Source organism: Trachypithecus francoisi, unplaced genomic scaffold (genome assembly GCF_009764315.1).
Source record: "Trachypithecus francoisi isolate TF-2019V2 unplaced genomic scaffold, Tfra_2.0 Lachesis_group1, whole genome shotgun sequence".
Classification (NCBI taxonomy): domain Eukaryota; kingdom Metazoa; phylum Chordata; class Mammalia; order Primates; family Cercopithecidae; genus Trachypithecus; species Trachypithecus francoisi.
The window spans coordinates 4,579,077-4,597,362 of NW_022681454.1; the positions used below are offsets into that span (position 1 = coordinate 4,579,077).

Here is an 18,286-nt window from a genome sequence, read left to right on the forward strand (position 1 = left end):
TTCTGCTGTTTTAAGCCACCAGGCTTATAGTAATTTGTTATAGCAGCCGCGGGAAAGAGATGGTGTCCTGAAAGAACAGAAGGAATCTATGAGGCAAAGAGGGAAAGGTCCAAGCAGAAGGACCGGCCTGAGCAATGATCAGAGGCCTGAGTGCATCGGCCCATCTGGGCACCTGCAAGGAGCTGAGCACAGCCAGCCACGGTCTGGAGGGAAGGCCAGGGTGAGGGACGAGAGGAAGGGCCAGCAGGCGACAGCACTCTTCAGATACTCGCCTTGGTGTGATCGTCCGCATCCGTATGCCGATGAAGCGCTTCTTCCAGTCTGGAAATGAAACACAGCGAGACTCTGTTAGGGCTGCTGCAAAAAGCCACCATCCTCCCTCAGGGGACAGGCAGAGGACAGAAGTTCCCCTGCAGGACCAGGAAGCAGCAGGTGTCATTCTGCTTAAGCTGGCCCAGTCCCCCTGTGGCCCAGCAAAGCTGCCCTCTCCTGACTGTCATCATGGAGCTGAGGGGTATTCTAGCTCCAGTGTGCTCGCCCCACAGGTGGCTTCATGTCCACCCCATCCTGCATCCAACCATGTGAGCTCCAACATCTGCTCTCCCAGCTGAGCTCCAACCCAACCCCAGTGGCCAGTGGGGCTCTCCTTTCTGGCTTCCATACTGCTGGTTCCCCAAATGTTCCCTGCTTGGAACTGAACTCATCACCTCCCACTGGCCTTCCCCAAAACAATACTTGCTGCTAATGTCCAGTGAGTACCAACCATTTGCCAGGCCCTGTGGCTGGGGCAATGCACACACAACTCACTGAGATACTGTCTCTGTCCCCCGAGCTGCTCCAATCTGTGACTTAACAGGTGTCTCAGACCCAGAAATAAACAAGAGTCAATAAAATTAGAATTTTCATTTTATATAAGAGTTCTGACCACAATTAGAAATCAACCATAGGTATCTAGAAAATTCCCAAGTACTTGGAAACTAAATAAAACTTTCTAAATTACTCATCTTCAAATAAGTAAAAAGAGAAATTAGAAACTCTGTTCAACTGAATAAAAATGAATGTATAATATATTAAAATTCATAGGTTGTAGAGGTAGGGGAAATTAATAGTACTAAAGTGTCTATATTAGAAAATACGTTTCATATCAATAACCTCAGTTTCCATCTTAAAAACTAGAAAAAGACCACATAAAACCCAGAATAACCAGAAGAAAAAAAAATAAAGCTAAAAGTATGAATCGATAATAAAGTTGAGAGTGTGAATTAATAAGAAAGCTGAGAGTGTGACTCAATAATAAAGGTAAGAGTGTGAGTCAATAAAGCTGAGAATGTGAATCAATAATAAACCTGAGAGTGTGACTCAATAATAAAGCTCAGAGTGTGACTCAATAATAAAGCTCAGAGTGTGACTCAATAATAAAGATGAGTGTGAATCAATAAAGATGAGTGTAACTCAATAATAAAGATGCATGTGAATCAATAACAAAGCTGAGAATGTGACTCAATAACAAAGATGAGTGTGAATCAACAAAGCTGAGTGTGAATCAATGAAATCAAGAGTATAAATCCATGAAATAAAGATAAGAATGTAAGTCAAAGAAGCACAATAGTGAAAATAAAAACTAAAAGCTGATTCTTTGAGATCAATAAAATTGATACATCTTTAGCAAGATTGATCATGACAAAAAGACACAGTTTTCAATAGCACGAATTACAGAAGTGATATCACTACAGATTCTACAGATATTAAAAGAATAATAAGAGAATATTATAAACAACTTGACGTCAATGAATTTAATCACTTAGATAAACGAAGCAAATTTCTTGAAATTTCCAAACCACCAAAGCTCATTCAAGAAGAAACAGATCACCCAAATAGCACTATATCTATTAAAGAAATTGAATTTGGAGTTAAAAAATCTTCCTACAAAAAAACTTCAAGCCCAAAAGAGCTCACTGGTGAATTCTACCAGATGTTTAAGGAAGAAGTAGTACTAATTCTATACAAACTCCACCCGAAAACTGAAAATAAGTGACTACTTCTAACCTCATTATCTGGACACAACAACCAGAAGAGAAAACTAGACCAATATCCCTCATGAAAACAGATACAAAAATTCTTTAAACAAATAAAATCCAATAATACATTAAAAAAGGATAGTACAGCCAGGCATGGTGGCTTATACCTGTAATCCCAGCACTTTGGGAGACCAAGGTGGGCAGATCACCTAAGGTCAGGAGTTCAAGACCAGCCTGGCCAACGTGGTAAAACCCCATCTTTACCAAAAATACAAAAATTATCTGGGCATGATGGTGGGCACCTGTAATCCCAGCTACATGGGAGGCTGAGGCAGGAGAATCACTTGAGCCTGGGAGGCAGAGGTTGCAGTGAACCAAGATTACACCACTCCACTCCAGCCTGGGGGACAGAGTGAGACTCCATCTCAAAAAAAAAAAAAAAGGGATAATACATCATAAATAAGTGACAAATGAGGTACATCCCAGGAATGCACGCTTGATTTAACATTTAAAAATCAACCAATGCAATTTACCACATTAACAGACTAGAAAGAAAAACCATATGATTATCTCCAGAGATGCATAAAAAGCCTCTGACAAAATGTAACATCCATTCCCAATAAAAACGAGAAATAGAAGGGAACTTTTCAACCTGATAAAGGATACCTATGCAAGTTTTTAGCTAGCATCATACTCAATGGTGAAAGACTGAGTGTTTTTCTCTCCAAGGTCAGGAATGAGACAAGGATGTTCACTCTTACCTCTTTCATTCAATACTTTACTGGAAGTTCTAGCCAGGCAAGAGAAAAAAAAGGCATTCAGATTGGAAAGGAAGAAGTAAAACTATCTTTATTCACAGACTGTATAGCCATCTATGTAGTAAATCTGATGGAATCTACAAAAAAATTTCTAGAAGCAGTAAGTGAGTTATCGAGCTTACAGGATATCTTTTATGGTGAATATCCAAAAATCATTTTAATTTGAATATTCTCTTAACCAACTACCAGAAACTGAAATTTCAAAGAATACATCATTTATAATAGCATCAAAATTAAGAAATACTTAAGAATAAATCTGATGAAAAATGCCCCAAACCCAGTACACTGAAAACTAGAAAACATTGCAGAGAGAAGTTAAAGAAGATATAAATAAATGGAGAGGTATTCTGTATTCATGGGTCAGAAGAGTTACCATTGTTAAAATGCCAAATTTCCCCACATTGATCTGTAAATTCGATGCAATCCCCATCAGATCATCAGCAGGCTTTATTTTTCTTTTTACAGAAATTGACAAACTTATTCTGAAATTCATATAGAAATGCAAAGGGTCTGAGGAGCCCATGCAACTTGGAAAAGGAAGAATAAAATCGAGGGACTGACATCACCTGCCTTTTTGACCTACTGTGAGGCCACAGTAATCGAGCCAGTGCAATACTGAATATTGGCCTAAAGACAGATAGCTGGAATGGCATATGGTCATTCTCTTTTTGACAACGGTGTGAAGGCACTTCAGTAGAGAACAGTCTTGCAACAAATGGTGCTAGAACAATTGAATTTCCAAGGCAAAAACAACAAAAACCCCCCAAACTTCGATCTATACTTTGCACGATTTAAAAATATACTAATTCAAAATGCATCGTAGTCCTAAATCTGAAACCCCAAAAAGTAAAACTTCTAGAAGAAATTGTAGGAGAAAAATCTTTCTGACCTTGGGTTAGCAAAGACTTCGTGGATACAGCACCAAATGCATGACAAATTGGGAAAACAGACTTCATCAAAATTGACAAAACTTCTGCTCTTTAAAGACACTGTTTGGAGAATGACAAGACAAGCCACAGACTGGGAGAAAATACTTGCAATTTGCTTATCTGATAAAGGATTCCTATCCAGAATGTAGAAAGAGCTCTCACAACCTACTAATAAGAACACACATAACCTAAATGCTTTTAATGGGCCAAATATTTAAACATACCAAAGATGAACAGTTGATGAATAAGCCATGTGGGAGATGGGGTCAGAGCCGGCCGGTACGCCTGACCCCTGGGTCCACTGGGTCCTGGAAGGCTTTGGATTTGATCTTGAATCACCAGACGTGATCTGCCTTTAGTTTTGAAAGGGCCTCTCTGGCTGTGGGAGGGTCTGTGGGGGATGGGGCAGCATCCGGAGGAACCCAGAGAGGTGATGGTCCAGGGCAGTGAGTGCCCCAGCACTGGACCCGGAGGTGGAGGCGGAGCGGTGGCAAGGCCCGGGGTGGACGTGTCCTGAAGCCTGGACCAATGGACTCGCTGACAGCGGATGAGGCATGTGGGAAGTCCAGAGGGACAGAGGGACAAGGCTGACAATGGACTCGCTGACAGCGGATGAGGCATGTGGGAAGTCCAGAGGGACAGAGGTATGCCTGACCCCTGGGTCCACTGGGTCCTGAAAGGCTTTGGATTTGATCTTGAATCACCAGACGTGATCTGCCTTTAGTTTTGAAAGGGCCTCTCTGGCTGTGGGAGGGTCTGTGGGGGATGGGGCAGCATCCGGAGGAACCCAGAGAGGTGATGGTCCAGGGCAGTGAGTGCCCCAGCACTGGACCCGGAGGTGGAGGCGGAGCGGTGGCAAGGCCCGGGGTGGACGTGTCCTGAAGCCTGGACCAATGGACTCGCTGACAGCGGATGAGGCATGTGGGAAGTCCAGAGGGACAGAGGGACAAGGCTGACGTAACTGAGTGGGGACGGCAGGTGGGGCTGCAGGAGTAGGGGTCTTGTCAGGTGCTCTGAGTGAGAACTGCCCGTGGACATCAGTGGGGCCCTCCCACAAGCAGCTGCCCGTCCGAGTCTGGAGTGGGAGGGGCCAGGCTGGAGGCGTAAATCCGGGGGATCACTCTCTAGCTGGCTTCTAAATCCAGGGCATGGGATCCTCAACAGGCCCTGCACAGCCCACCTGGGACATTGGCCGTTCCCGTTCCCACTGCCTGGGAGTCCCTTGCAATCTCCAGAGCCTGCCCCGCTCCCTTCCCACAGTCTCTGCCAGAGGTGGGTCACCTCCTCAGAGAGGTCTCCTGCCCCATCGTGCAGCGCTCACCCTCGAGGTCCCAGCCCTGTCGAGGTCCCAGCCCTGTCCCGGCCTCCTCCCAGCACCCCTCACTCTGATCTGTGGCATCTGGGGGCATTTTTGTGGTCCGTCTCCCTACTAGAAGGAAAACGGGAAGGAAAATGGGAAAACCTCTGGCTCACAGCCCACAGGAGTCCAAGGCACAGAGCCGGCACTTGAACAATGCCTGTGGTCCCCTCCGACTAAGACCTACCCTGCGGTTGGGAAAGCAGGGGCCCGGTAATGCCTCTGGGCCGGAGCTGAGGAAAGCGCGACTGGCTGTGCTCAGGATAGGAGACTCTAAAGCCTCTTCTCCTTGAACTTAAGAGGTGAGCAGAACACACACCAAGCACCAGGCCACCAGGCTCCCTGCCCATCCTGCTCCCGGCCCTGCTCCTGTCTGGTGGCTGGGCTGCCTCTGCCAACCTTTTCCACTATTGGGAAGGACTCAAGACTCCACCCAGCACAGGGGCCTGAGACCAGGGGACCTTATGGCTTTTGAGACCAAGTGACCCTGTGACCTCTGAGACTGGGGAACACTGTGAATTCTGAGACCAGGGAACCTTATGGTTTTTGAGACCAGGGGTTCCTGTGACTTCTGAGACCAGGGAAACATGGTTTTTGAGACCAGGGGTCCCTGTGACTTCTGAGACCGAGGAACCCTGTGGTCTCTGAGATTGGGGAATCCTGTAATGTCAGAGATCTGGGAACTCTGTGATGTCTGAGACCAGGGAATGCTCATGCCCCTGTCCCTGTCCCCTCCCCTCCCTACAGCTGTCCCTTGGCTTGTGGCCACAGGATAAATGAGGGGTTTACTCCCCAGGCCAGAGGTCTCCCACCTATGAACCGCACTGTCCCCCATAATCCACAGAGGGGCAGATGCCCACAAACGGCCCCACTCCATGAAGCAAACACCCCACACCACCCCATGGAGGGCTACACTCTGGTCCTAAGGCTGGCTGGACCCCAAGCTCTCCTGGGGCTCCCCCAACATGCATGGTGGCCACTCTTTACCCTGAAAGTCCCCCAGAGGCCTCTGCACCCCACCCCCAGACAAGAATAAGAAATGTACTTAACACCTCCTTGATTTAATAAAAAGATGGTTCATTTCAAAGAACTTTAGATTAACTGGGTTTGGATCATTGCATTTTATTAAATAAAAAAGAAAAGCAAATACAAACACCAGTCAACTTGAGAAGGATTTTAAGATTGCTAATGTGCCATGCCGCTAAGGTTTATCAGGCTCCTCAGTTAGTCTGTGCTGTCCTTGGGGAGGGGATACAGCTCTGAGGACAGGGGACGTTTCCCAGGGGGTCTGGGATGAGGTCAGCACTAACTGGGACAGTCCCTGTTAAACAAAGGAGCAAACCCAGGCCCCGGCGGGATCCTGTCTCGGAGGAGAAAGAGAGAGGCAAGAAGGGAAGAGGACACTATCATCCACTTCCAAGTAAAGTCACCTCATAGCTCAGTGTGTGCAAACTGCAGCTCCGTGAATTTCCAGTAAGGAGGCTGAAGTCAAAGGCACCCACAGAGAATGGGATAATTCAACAGGAAAGGCTCGGTCATTAGGGAAAGGAGCATGCTAGGACGGGTGTGGGTGCATCCCTGAATCTAGTTCTGAGCTTCCTAGAAGCCAACAGGAAAAGGGCTCAAGAGATTAGATGGTCCTCACTGTTCAAGAGTAGAAGACTTCAGCTTCTTTGGGCAAGACAGGCTCTGCCTGGCTCCAGATTGTCTTCCCATAATGGACACGGAAGGACAATGGCGGCATCCTCAACAGCAGCTCTTCATGTGACCAGCCCTCATGGCACCGGCCTTGGCTGCACTGGGGTCCATGTGCTTGGCTGACAGGGTCATGGAGGAGAGGGCAAACATGAGGAGGCCCCCTGCTCTCAATGAACTGCCAGTGAGGGGGCTGGGAGGAGACAGCAAAGCAATGTGGAAGTGTGAGTTGCTGAGTCAGGCCTGGGTGTTGGGCAGGAGGTGGGCATGGGAGGCACAATGGCAGGAGGGAGAAGCTCACTAGGGCTGAAGAGAAGGCAGGGAGGTGGAGGCCCCCAGGAAAGGCCCTGTGATTGGAAGCATGGCCCTGCTCTGGAAGGTGGCTGCAACTGCTCACTTAAGGAGGCAATGGGTGTGCTCTTACCTGGGAGAGTTGCCTAGTGCTCTGGTGAGACCTCTCCCAGATGGGTGCTCATGGCAGTCTAGGAGTGGGCAGGGTGGGCTGGGCATCCCTTTTGGATGGGGGTGAGGAAATGGGGGCTTGGAGGAGGGTGACTTCCAAAGACGGGGTATTGGACTCTGCTCCCCTGGCATAGAGGATATTCTGCCATGTGATCTGCATGGGCCACCCGCTGGAAGAGGGAGTACTCAGGAGTGGGTAGACGGATGGAAGAATAGATGAACAGGGATAGAGGGACAGGTGGGTGGACGGATGGATGGATGGATAGGTAGACAGGTGAATGAGTGGATGGGTGGATGGGTGGAAGGAAGGAGAGAAGGAAACAAGAAAGGCAAAAAAGGAAGGAAGAAATGATGGACAGGTGGGTGAATGGGTGGACAGGTGGGTGGATGAGTGGATGAATGGATGAGTAGATGGATGGATGGATGGATGAATGGGTAAATGGATGGATGGTGGATGGATGGATGGAAGAATTGGTGGGTGGAAGGATAAATGAGTGGTTGGTTGAATGGATGGGTGGATGGATGGATATAGAATGGATGGATGATGGACAGGTGGATGGATGGGTGAATGGGTGAATGGCTGGATGGGTGGGGGGGGTGAGTGGATAGATGGGTGGATAGATGATGGATAGGTGAATAGATGAATGGTGAATGGTTGGGTGGATGGGTGGATGGATAGATGGGTGGATGGACAGATGGGTGGATGGATGGATAGGTGGATGGATGGATGGATGGATGGATAGAGGTAAATGAGTGAATGGAAAGATGGGTGGGTAGATGGATGGGTGGGTGGATGGATGGGTAGATGGGTAGAAAGTTGTGGGTAGATGGATGGTGGATGGATGGATGGATGGATGGGTGGATGGGTGGGTGGATGGGTGGATGAGTGGGTGGATGAATGGATGATTGGATGGATGGGTAGATGGATGGATCGGTGAGTGAGTGAATGGATGGGTGGGTGGATGGGTGTGTGGGTGGATGGATGGGTGTGTGTGTGGATGGATGGATGGACGGATGAATGAGTGAATGGATGGGTGAATGGACAGACAGAAGGATGGGTGGGTGGGTGGGAGGATGGATGGATGAATGGCTGGGTGGGTGGGTGGGTGGGTGGATGGATGATGGATAGGTGGATAGATGAATAGGTGAAGCCTGGGTGGATGGATGATGGATAGGTGGATAGGTGAATAGGTGAAGGCTGGGTGGATGGGCGGATGGAGAGATGGGTGGATGGATGGGTGGATGGATGGTAAATGGGTGGATGGAAAGATGGGTGGATGAATGGGTGGGTGGATGGATGGGTAGATGGGTAGAAATGTGTGGGTGGATGGAGGGCAAATGGATGGACGGGTGGGTGGGTGGGTGGATAGGTGGATGAGTAGGTAGATGAATGGATGGATGGGTGAATGGATAATTGGATGGATGGGCGGATGGATGGATGAGTGGGTGGGTGAATAGATGGATGAGTAGAGAGACGGATGGATGAGTGGGTGGATGGGTGTGTGGGTGGATGGGTGTGTGGGTGGATGGGTGTGTGGGTGGTTGGGTGGACAGATGGATGAGTGAGTGGTTGGGTAAATAGATAGATGGATGGGTGGGTGAAAGGATGGATGGATAGATGGACAGATGGATGGATGGATGGGTGAATGGATAGGTGGATGGGTGAATGGATGGGTGGATAGGTGGGTGGGTGGGTGAGTGGATGGATGGATGGATAGAAGGAAAGAAACACCTGACAACTAAGGAGCAGCCCAGATGAGAGCAGCTTAGGGACTCCAAGAAGCTGATGGTAGAAGCTGAGATCAGAGATCACCAGCCAAAAGGAGACAGCCTTGGAGGGGCAGGGGGTGAACCTGACCATGAATTGATGATAGGCAGGGGGGAAGATCCTGAAAGAGGCTAAGCTGTCCTGGGGGTCTCACAGCTTTGGGGTGGGCAGAGAGGACCTGTCCAGTAGTGAGCAAGGTTCACCCAGCACCTCTGATGGGCCTTGGTCCCAGGACTGGGGTGCTAAGGGGCTGTAGCCCTGGGAGAGTGGCCCCTGCCTCTGGCCCCCTCCAGGTGAGCTCTTTACCTTTGATCTGCTTGTCCTGGAACTCTGTGAGGAACTGTGTGATGCGGTCCGAGGGGATGGCAAAGGAGATGCCAGCCGTGACCTTGAGTGTGTTGATGCCAATGACCTCGCCATCCTGGGCAGGGAGGTAAGAGCAGGCATTGGTTGGAGGAACCCAGGCAAACCCCTGCCCACAAAGCACTGTGTCCGCAGCTCTGTTGCTAGAGGCTGACCCCAGCTGTCAATCCCCTTACAGCCCCTGACTCCCCTGAAAAGGTCACTCTCAGGCTCACACCTGGGTCAGTGACCCCCACCTCTCCAAATCCTGGAGATCCCCCTTCCCCATCCCTGGAGAGTATTTCCAGGGAAGCTTGCAGCTTGGGCCTGCCCCCAGGCTCTGAACACTCTGCCTCTAAGAAGCAGGGCCATGGGGCCAGGGACACTGCCAAGCCACGTTTGGAGGGACCGAGAGAGGCAGGAACATGGTGAGGCGTGTTGGGGACTGAGACCATGTCTGTCCCTTTCTTCCAGAAGTGGGGGGCTGACAAGTAGGGCCAGGGGAGCTCCTTGAGCCCCATCCCTCTCTTTGGTGCCCCTCCCAACCTGCCCTGCCCCCCATGAGGCTGGTGCCACCTGGGCAGGATCTGACCTGGCCCCTGGGAACCTTACATTCAGGCACGCTCCTGGAAAGGAGCCCCACCCTATAGCCTGGCATATACCCCTAGCCCTGCCCTCCCAGCCAGGGCCTGGCCAGCTCACCAGGGGACCCTCTGGGGCCTGGGGCAGAGCTTTGGGTCGAGGCACCCTTTGTCCTCCTGGTCCCTGGAAGCTCAGGAGGCAGGAAGAGCAGCCAAGTGTGAGATCCAGTAGATCGAGTTCTGTGTCCACCCTTGGCCCTCTGTGCCCATCTCTACTGCCTGGACCACGTGGAGCAGCCTCCTGGGCCTGGCTTCCTGGCCTCCAGCCTAAACCACACACAAGAGCTTCCTTGAAGCCAGGGCATGCTCTCAGCCCTGCCAAAAGCCTGGGAGACATCTCGGGCACACAGGGTGAAGCCCCATCTGCACACGAGGCCTGAGGCAGCAGGACATGGGTGACCAACCCTTTCATTGTCCCCTTGTCTGATCTCCCCCTCCCCAAACTTCCCTCAATGCTCATGCTGTGCCTTCTCCCTGGGATTTCTTCCTCCTGTACCCTGTCCTCCTCAATCTCAATGGCTGTTGTATAATGCTCACCTCCACGAAGCCCTCCCTGATCCCACATCAGCTGCCAGGTCTTCCTGCCCAGCATCCCTCCAGAGCCATCTCATGTGGCTCACATGGTGCTGGGCCTTGTTCACATCTGGGCACCTCCCCCGCCATGGACAGGAGCTCCAGGGGTGAGACTATCCGATTCTTCAGGGCCTAGGAGCTCTGAACTGAGCTTCCTGGTTTATTCTGGAAAAATCTCTCCTGGGATGAGGCTGAGCTTGACTTTGAGGCTCAAGACACAACTGGGAAGGGGAGAACGAGGATGCCCCTGTCATCCTGTGTGTACACCCAGGGCAGGGAGGGCTGGGGTGAGCAGCCCCACACCTGCGTCTCCCTTGCCCCAGCTCCCCTGACAGGCACATGGCCCTGGACTGAGCTGCTGCTCGTGGGTGAGTCCTCATTCCTGGTGGCCACCAGCATCCCTGAGGCACTTGGGGCAGTCTTGGTCTTTCCTCCTTCCAGGCCTCCAGCCCAGCCGCACTCCTGATAGTTGGTGTTAAGTTTCTAGGACCATATTGTGGGGCCTGTCCCGCCTCAAGGCTGAGCGTCCCCCATGTGAGAAGAGCTCCAGAAACCTAGAGATTTGGGCTCTAGGGGACACTTACCAGGTTCACCAGTGGTCCCCCGGAGTTCCCGTACTGCAGGGGGAGGAAACAGCATTAGCGGTGCCTGACCCCGCCCAAGGGTTCCCAGAGCTCCTTCTTCCAGCTCTACCTCTAACCAGTGCAGAGACGCATAAGCAGATCTCATCCTCAGCAGCGTGGAAAGGCCTCAGTGCTGTCCCCATTTCACAGATAAGAAGGCCAAGCCCACAGAGGCCATGTGGACGGCTGCCTGATGACCGAGGTCTGTTACTGTTCTCTGCGCAAACCATATGCTTTGGCATCTACACCCCTGAGACCAGGCAGCACCACCTGGCGCATGGAGAATGGAGGTGCTACTTCCTATCCTGCTGGCCTGGGGGACCCTCCACAAAGACTCATATTCCAGCCAAGCGCCCGAGCCACGGCAAAGCTGGACAGACGTGATCTGTGGCATCTGCGTGAAGTGTTCTGTGGATGCTACAGGTGCCAGCAACATAATCACAATAATAATGACAAGTGGTGTTGGCCAGGGTGTGTAAGCTGGGCAAAGGTGTTTCCAGGCCATGGCCATGCCTCTGTTTCTCTGAAAGGCTGCCCCAGGGAAGACCGCAGCCTCTGACTCCCAGGGTGACTGGCACCCTGGGGTGGAAGTCACAGGAGTAGAGCTCCACTGAATGTAAAGAGAGAACTTTCTAGCAAGTGGATGTGTCGAGTGACAGAATGGCTCTGGGGATGGGGGCAAGCCGAGTCAGAGACTACCTTAAGGTTGAGGTCTTGGGCACAGATGGCAGGTGCCCTGGCCTCCTGTCCCTGGGACTCACGTTGATGATGGCATCCGTCTGGATGTAGTCCATGTCGGAGTCCCGGAGGCCCAGCTCCCTGCCCTCCCGCTGGGCAGTGCTGACGATGCCGGTTGTCACCGTGTTCTGCAGGGCGAAGGGACTGCCGATGGCCACCACAAACTCCCCAGGCCGCAGGTCGGCCGAGTGACCCAGCAACAACACAGGGAGCTTTTTCTAGGAGAGGGAAGAAGATACAGAGAGGGAGGCTTAGCCGTCTACGTTCAGTGGGGACCAGAGTCAGATCCTGGCACGGGGTGTCCCAGAGAAGGCAGGCACATCTGTGCAAAGCTGTCAGGACTGCGAAGGCTCAGGCAGGTCACCAGTGCAGACCAAGACCAGGGCAGCCCCATGCTGAGACCCAGGGCTGGAGTCCATGGAACAGAGGCTCAGCTGTGCCAGGGAGCAAAGGTTGCACCAGGGGAGGCATGGGTGCTCATCATGGGCGGTGCACAGAGGATGCAGCTGACCACAGCCTCCAAGGTTATTGAGCCCAATGATCTGATGGTCACATGTCCTCTAAAAATCTGGTAAAAGCTGCAGACACCTGGTAAAAACTACTACTGCATATGCACCACATACAAACTGACGCATTTGATGGAGAGAGATCTGTGGGCCCCCGCAGCCCAGCTAAGGACTCCAGGAGCCCCAGCTCTGAAATCCTTGATCCAGTTCAGTCTCATCTTCCAATACAGACACACGGGGGACTCAGGCCTGGAGAGGTGAAGCCACTAGCCAAGCTCCACTCCCGCCGTGCACGCTGAGACACCTGCACACTCCTGTTCTGCTTTTGCGTGGGGCCAGCGGAGCCTGTCTGATTATCTGACTCTGCAACTAGGCTGGGAGCTCAGAGAACAGCCGGGCTCTGCATTCCAGAAGCCGCATGGTGCACACTCCGAGAAGGTGGTCCCGGGTGCCTGTTAGAAGGTGCCGAAGCTCAGATGCACACGTAACTTGGGGAAGGCGGTTCTGTGCTCATACCCACATCAACTTCCTGGTTCTGGTTTTACACCCGTTACCTAAGATGTCACCATTGAGGGAAGCTGGGGAAAGGCTCCTGGGACCTTGTGGCACTACCCTGTAGCTTCTCGTGGGTCTGCGATCCGCCAGGTCGCATGAGCCTCACCCCGGCTCAGGAGATCAGTGGGGCAGGACCCCATGCCTCTGACCCTCTGGACGGCTCCCCTCCACCAGGCCACTGGTCCTTCTCACCGTTTCAGTCCTCTTCCCTTTTACTATACACCATCATGTCAAATGAGAAAGTTTCTAGCTTTCCATACGAGGAGAAAGCTATCAATAACAGGGGCGATGTGGAGCCCCGCACAGGATTAAAGGAGCGCTTGGTGGGTGGGTGCTGGTGAGGGAAAGGCTCAGGCCGCTCCTCTATTCGGTGTGCCGCTGGGGCTCAAGAAGCTTCAGACAATGGCAGAGAGAACACCAGGGGGCGGAACCAGGCCTGCACATTGGAAGGCGAGGACCCGGAGAGATATTTTCCATTGCTGACCGGCTGAAGAGGCAGAAATAACAACGTCTGAAGCCCCGGGAGGCTGTGAGCTGGGGAGAGTCAGCCCATCCTCCTGCACTCAAGGAGGGTGCACAGGTGAGGGTCATGAGCTGGGGAGGGTCAGCCCATTCTCCCTGCACCCAAGGAGGGCGCACAGGTGAGGGCTGTGAGCTGGGGAGAGTCAGCCCATCCTCCTGCACCCAAGGAGGGTGCACAGGTGAGGATCGTGAGCTGGGGAGGGTCAGCCCATTCTCCCTGCACCCAAGGAGGGCGCACAGGTGAGGGCTGTGAGCTGGGGAGAGTCAGCCCATCCTCCTGCACTCAAGGAGGGTGCACAGGTGAGGGCCATGAGCTGGGGAGGGTCAGTCCATTCTCCCTGCACCCAAGGAGGGCGCACAGGTGAGGGCCATGAGCTGGGGAGGGTCAGCCCATTCTCCCTGCACCCAAGGAGGGCGCACAGGTGAGGGCTGTGAGCTGGGGAGGGTCAGCCCATCCTCCTGCACCCAAGGAGGGCGCACAGGTGAGGGCTGTGAGCTGGGGAGGGTCAGCCCATCCTCCTGCACCCAAGGAGGGCGCACAGGTGAGGGTCAGGAGCCTTTGCATGGCTCGATTTAATGCTTAGGGGCTAGGAGGGCATTTCCCACCTCAGGTCATAGCCATAGGTGCTGACCAGGGCCTGCAGGACATGAATCACACTAGCTCTGCTGGCACCCATTTGCCACAGGTGGCTGGTGGGGCATCCTGCTCAGCCCCACCTGGACACCACTCCCCCAGTCCTGCCAGCATTCTGCCACAGCCGCCGGAAGGGGACAGACAAACCTGCCCCTAGTCTTGCTCTCCTCTTCCCATGGGGGTCCTTGAGAGGGGTTTGCAAACTGGCCCAAGGCCCAAACGCCACTCGTTGCCTGTTTTGTGAATCAAGCTTTACTGGAACACAGCCACACCCACCTGTGCAGCCTATGGCTGCGTTCTTGCCACTGCAGAGATGCATGGTTGTGACAGAGACCACAGGACTTGCAAAGATAAAATATTTACCATTTGGCTTCATGGAAAGTTTGTTGGCTGGGCACCATGGTCATGCCTGTAATCCCAACACTTTGAGAGGCCGAGGCAGGAGGATTGCTTGAGCCCAGGAGTTGTAGACCAGCCTGGGCAATACAGCGAGATCTTGTCTCTACCAAAAATTTGAAAATGAGCTAGGTGTGGTGGTGCGTGCCTGTAGTCCCTGCTATTCGGAAGGCCGAGGTGGGAGGATTCCTTGAGCCCAGGAGTTTGAGGCTGCAGTGAGCTGTGATTGTGTCACTGCACTCCAGCCTGGGCAACAGAGTGAGACCCTGAAAAAAAAAACAAAAAAGAAAGAGAGAGAGAGGGAGGAGAGAGGGAAGCAAGGGAGAGGGGGAGGGAGGGAGGGAAGCAAGGGAGAGGGGGAGGGAGGGAGGAAGCAAGGGAGAGGGGGAGGGAGGGAGGGAAGAAGGAAGGAAGGAAGGAAAGGAAAGGAAAGGAAAATTTGGGGGCTGGGCACAGTGGCTCATTTCTGTAATCCTAGCACTTTGGGAGGCCAAGGCAGGGGGACGACCTGAGGTCAGGAGTTCAAGACCAGCCTGGCCAACATGGTGAAACCCATCTCTACTAAAAATACAAAAATTAGCCGGGGGTGGTGGCAGGCACCTGTAGTTACAGCTACTCAGGAGACTGAGACAGGAGAATCACTTGAACCTGGGAGGTGGAGGTTGCAGTGAGCCGAGATCCTGCTACTGCACTCTAGCTTGGGTGACAGAACAAGAACTCGGCTCAAAAAAAAAAAAAAAAAGGCCAGGCACGGTGGCTCATGCCTATAATCCCAGCACTTTGGGAGGTCAAGGCGGGAGGATCACCTGTGGTCAGGCGTTCGAGACCAGCCTGACCAACATGAAGAAACCCTGTCTCTACTAAAAATACAAAAAAACTGGCCGGGTATGGTGGCACATGCCTGTAATCCCAGCTACTCGGGAGGCTGAGGCAGGAGAATCGCTTGAACCTGGGAGGTGGAGGTTGTGGTGAGCCGAGATCTCCAGCCATTGCACTACAGCCTGGGCAACAAGGGCAAAACTCCGTTTCAAAAAAAAAAAGAAAGAAAAGAAAATTTGCCAACTCCTGTCCTTGAGCACACCCCCCAGTGGGTTTCCTTGTCTTTAAAATGGAGGTGCCCCCAGACTCAATAGCAACCGTGAAAGGGCTGAAAAGCAGTGAAGGGTCCCCATTAGGGGAACTCCTTGGAACCATTAAATCTCCTCTCCCTTGATGGGGCAAGAGGAAACCCCCTTTGCAAAAGACTTCATCACAAATGCTGTAAACTTTCATTCAGAAAGAGAGGAAGCCAAATTCAAACCAGCCAAGGTGAACTTCCCAGCCCGAGGGAAGCTCCGGGTCCAACGCTGGTGTGAGACATGGGACTCAGTGACCTCATGGCATGGGGAGGCCACAGGTAACTCGACTCTGGTCCCCAGAGTCACATAACCATGGCATTGGGCAAGACAAGAACAAGCTGGAGGGAGGCCAGGGTCCTAGCTGAGCGGGCTGGCCCTGCTCCAGTGATCTTGGGCAAGTTACCTAACTTCCAAGCCTCAGTTTCCCCATCTGAAATCCCAAGATAATGAGGGCCGTGATATGGCTTGGCTCTGTGTCTCCACCCAAATATGTCAAGTTGTAATCTCCATGTGTTGGGGGAGGAGCATGGTGGGAGGTGATGGGATCATGGGGGCAGACTTCTCCCATGCTGTTTCCGTGGTAGTGAGTTATCACGAGATCTGATGGTTTAAAAGTGTGTGACACATGTGACACATCTCCCTTCACTCTCTCTCTCTCTCCAGCTCTGCCATGAGAAGACACGCCTGCTTCCCCTTTGCCTTCCGTCATGATTGTAAGTCTCCTGAGGCCTCCCGGTCATGCTTCCTGTACAACCTACAGCACTGTGAGTCAACGAAGCCTCTTCTCTTCATAAATGACCCAGTCTCAGGTAGTTCTTTATAGCAGTGTGAAAATGGACTCATACTGGCCCTTTCCTCCCAGGCCTGTGGTGAGAACTAGAGGAGTGCAGTCAGTGCCCGGCTGAGAGCAGACCTTCCGCAAACAGCTGGTGGAGGAACAAGAGGATTCTGGGGGCCTCAGTGCAGGCCTCTGGTGGGTCAGCTGGTGGGAGGTACAGATGTGAAGGTGGAGGGATGGGGCCCCTGTCCCAAGTGTTCCCTACGGCAGCCCACTGGCCTCCACGCCCACACCCAGACGCCATCCCACGGGGCAGGTGCATCCCCAGTAGTGGGCCCAGGTAGGAAAGTAAGCACCTCCATGGGGTGTGATACGGGACCACAGCCCACCCACTGTGGGCCGCACGCTTCCTGGCTCTGTCCTGCATCTAGTGGCTCAGGGAGCACAGGGCAAGGAGTCCAAAGACCTGGGCTCCAGGTCTTTTCTGAGCCGTGACCCTGGGCCAGGTGCCAGTCCTCCCTGGGCCCGGGTTCCTCCCACTGACCGATGGAAGGTGAGGCTAGCTCGCCTCTGGGGTCCGGCGTCTGGGAAGAGGCCGCCATGCCCAGCCCCAGGTGCTTCCGCCCTTCCGTCCACGCCCACCCACCTTGGGATGGATCTTGATGGTGGCGATGTCTGACTTCTTGTCAATGTCTTTGATGGTGGCCTCATAGGAGTCCCCATTCTGTAGCTGCACCTTGAGCTGCTGCCTGCCCGAGGCAGCGTTGTTGCTGGACACCACGTGGGCATTGGTGATGATCAGGCCGGCCTCTGACATGATGAAGCCAGAGCCGCTGGACAGGGGCACGTTGCGGCCAAACAGCGGGTGTCTGCAGCCAGGGAGACACAGGCAGGCGTTTAGGGTGGGGCTAGGACGCAGGAGAGTTGGGTGCAGTGGCGGGGCTGGTCAGTGAGGAGCAGAGCCAGTATGCGACTGACAGAACACAGGTCTGGAGTCCCTCAAGCCTCCATTTGAATCCTGGCCGTGGGACCTGGCCAAGTCACTGGCGCCTGCACACATTCACAGCCATAAAGAGGTGATGATGATCACCTCTGGCTGCAATTTGCTGAGATGAGACGGGCTGCCTGAGATGTGTCAGATGACTCCCAGCTTGCATTCGCCATGCTGACTACGGAGCACGGAGCCAGACAGACCAGGATGCTAATCCCAAGTCCAGGCCCCACTTATTATCTGCCTGGCCGTGGGCAGGTTGGTGAGGCTCTCTGAGCCTCGTCTCTCCACATGGGAAATGGGACAACGCCTCCTCCGCCAAGTGGTGATGCCTGGGCTCTTACACGCCTCTCAACAAACAGGACAATAATTGGCCCTAGGGGAAAAGCTCCACTGCGCACACAGCATCCTCCGGGTCTCTAGCAGGTACCCAGGAATGGAGGCTCCCCAGAGGCTGGGGCAGATTCCTGATCATCCAGAGGGGGTGAGCGCTGGGAGGGCTGGGAAATGCTTATTCTCACCTCCTTCCACCCCCACCACCAGGCTAGCTGCCCAAAGCCCCAAATGTGGCAGTGCTGGCAGCCGGCAGATGCAGGACCCGAGCCCTAGACACCCCAAGGGCAGGGGTGCACAGGAACAGATTAGGCCAGCCTGGGCCCTGCTCTCTGTGAATGGGGTGGAGCTGGCCTGGGTCTGCACTGATGTTTGCTGATGGGTAACGATCCCCAGTTCTCACCAGAGCTGTCTGAGTAGAAGCCACAGCCCCACGTCCAGCAGGGGAGGAGGCTGAATGCCAGACACAGCCTGAGACCTTCTCCAGGG

General features: G+C 53.0%; 1 protein-coding gene across 4 annotated transcripts in view; it reads right to left on the bottom strand.

Moving 5' to 3' along the window:
• HTRA3 (HtrA serine peptidase 3) overlaps positions 1-18,286 on the bottom strand; it is a 38,312-nt gene that overhangs the window by 4,241 nt on the left and 15,785 nt on the right. The window contains exons 3-7 of one of the 4 annotated variants that reach the window (XM_033213605.1): positions 17,120-17,342; positions 11,988-12,182; positions 11,188-11,220; positions 9,354-9,468; positions 273-321 (exon numbers count right to left, since the gene is read on the bottom strand). In XM_033213605.1, the coding sequence (XP_033069496.1) occupies positions 273-321; positions 9,354-9,468; positions 11,188-11,220; positions 11,988-12,182; positions 17,120-17,342 (615 nt within the window). Of the gene's footprint in view, positions 1-272; positions 322-4,470; positions 4,668-6,224; positions 7,011-9,353; positions 9,469-11,187; positions 11,221-11,987; positions 12,183-17,119; positions 17,343-18,286 lie in introns of those variants that run through there. The other 3 variants (XM_033213606.1, XM_033213607.1, XM_033213608.1) reach the window with 3 other exon arrangements.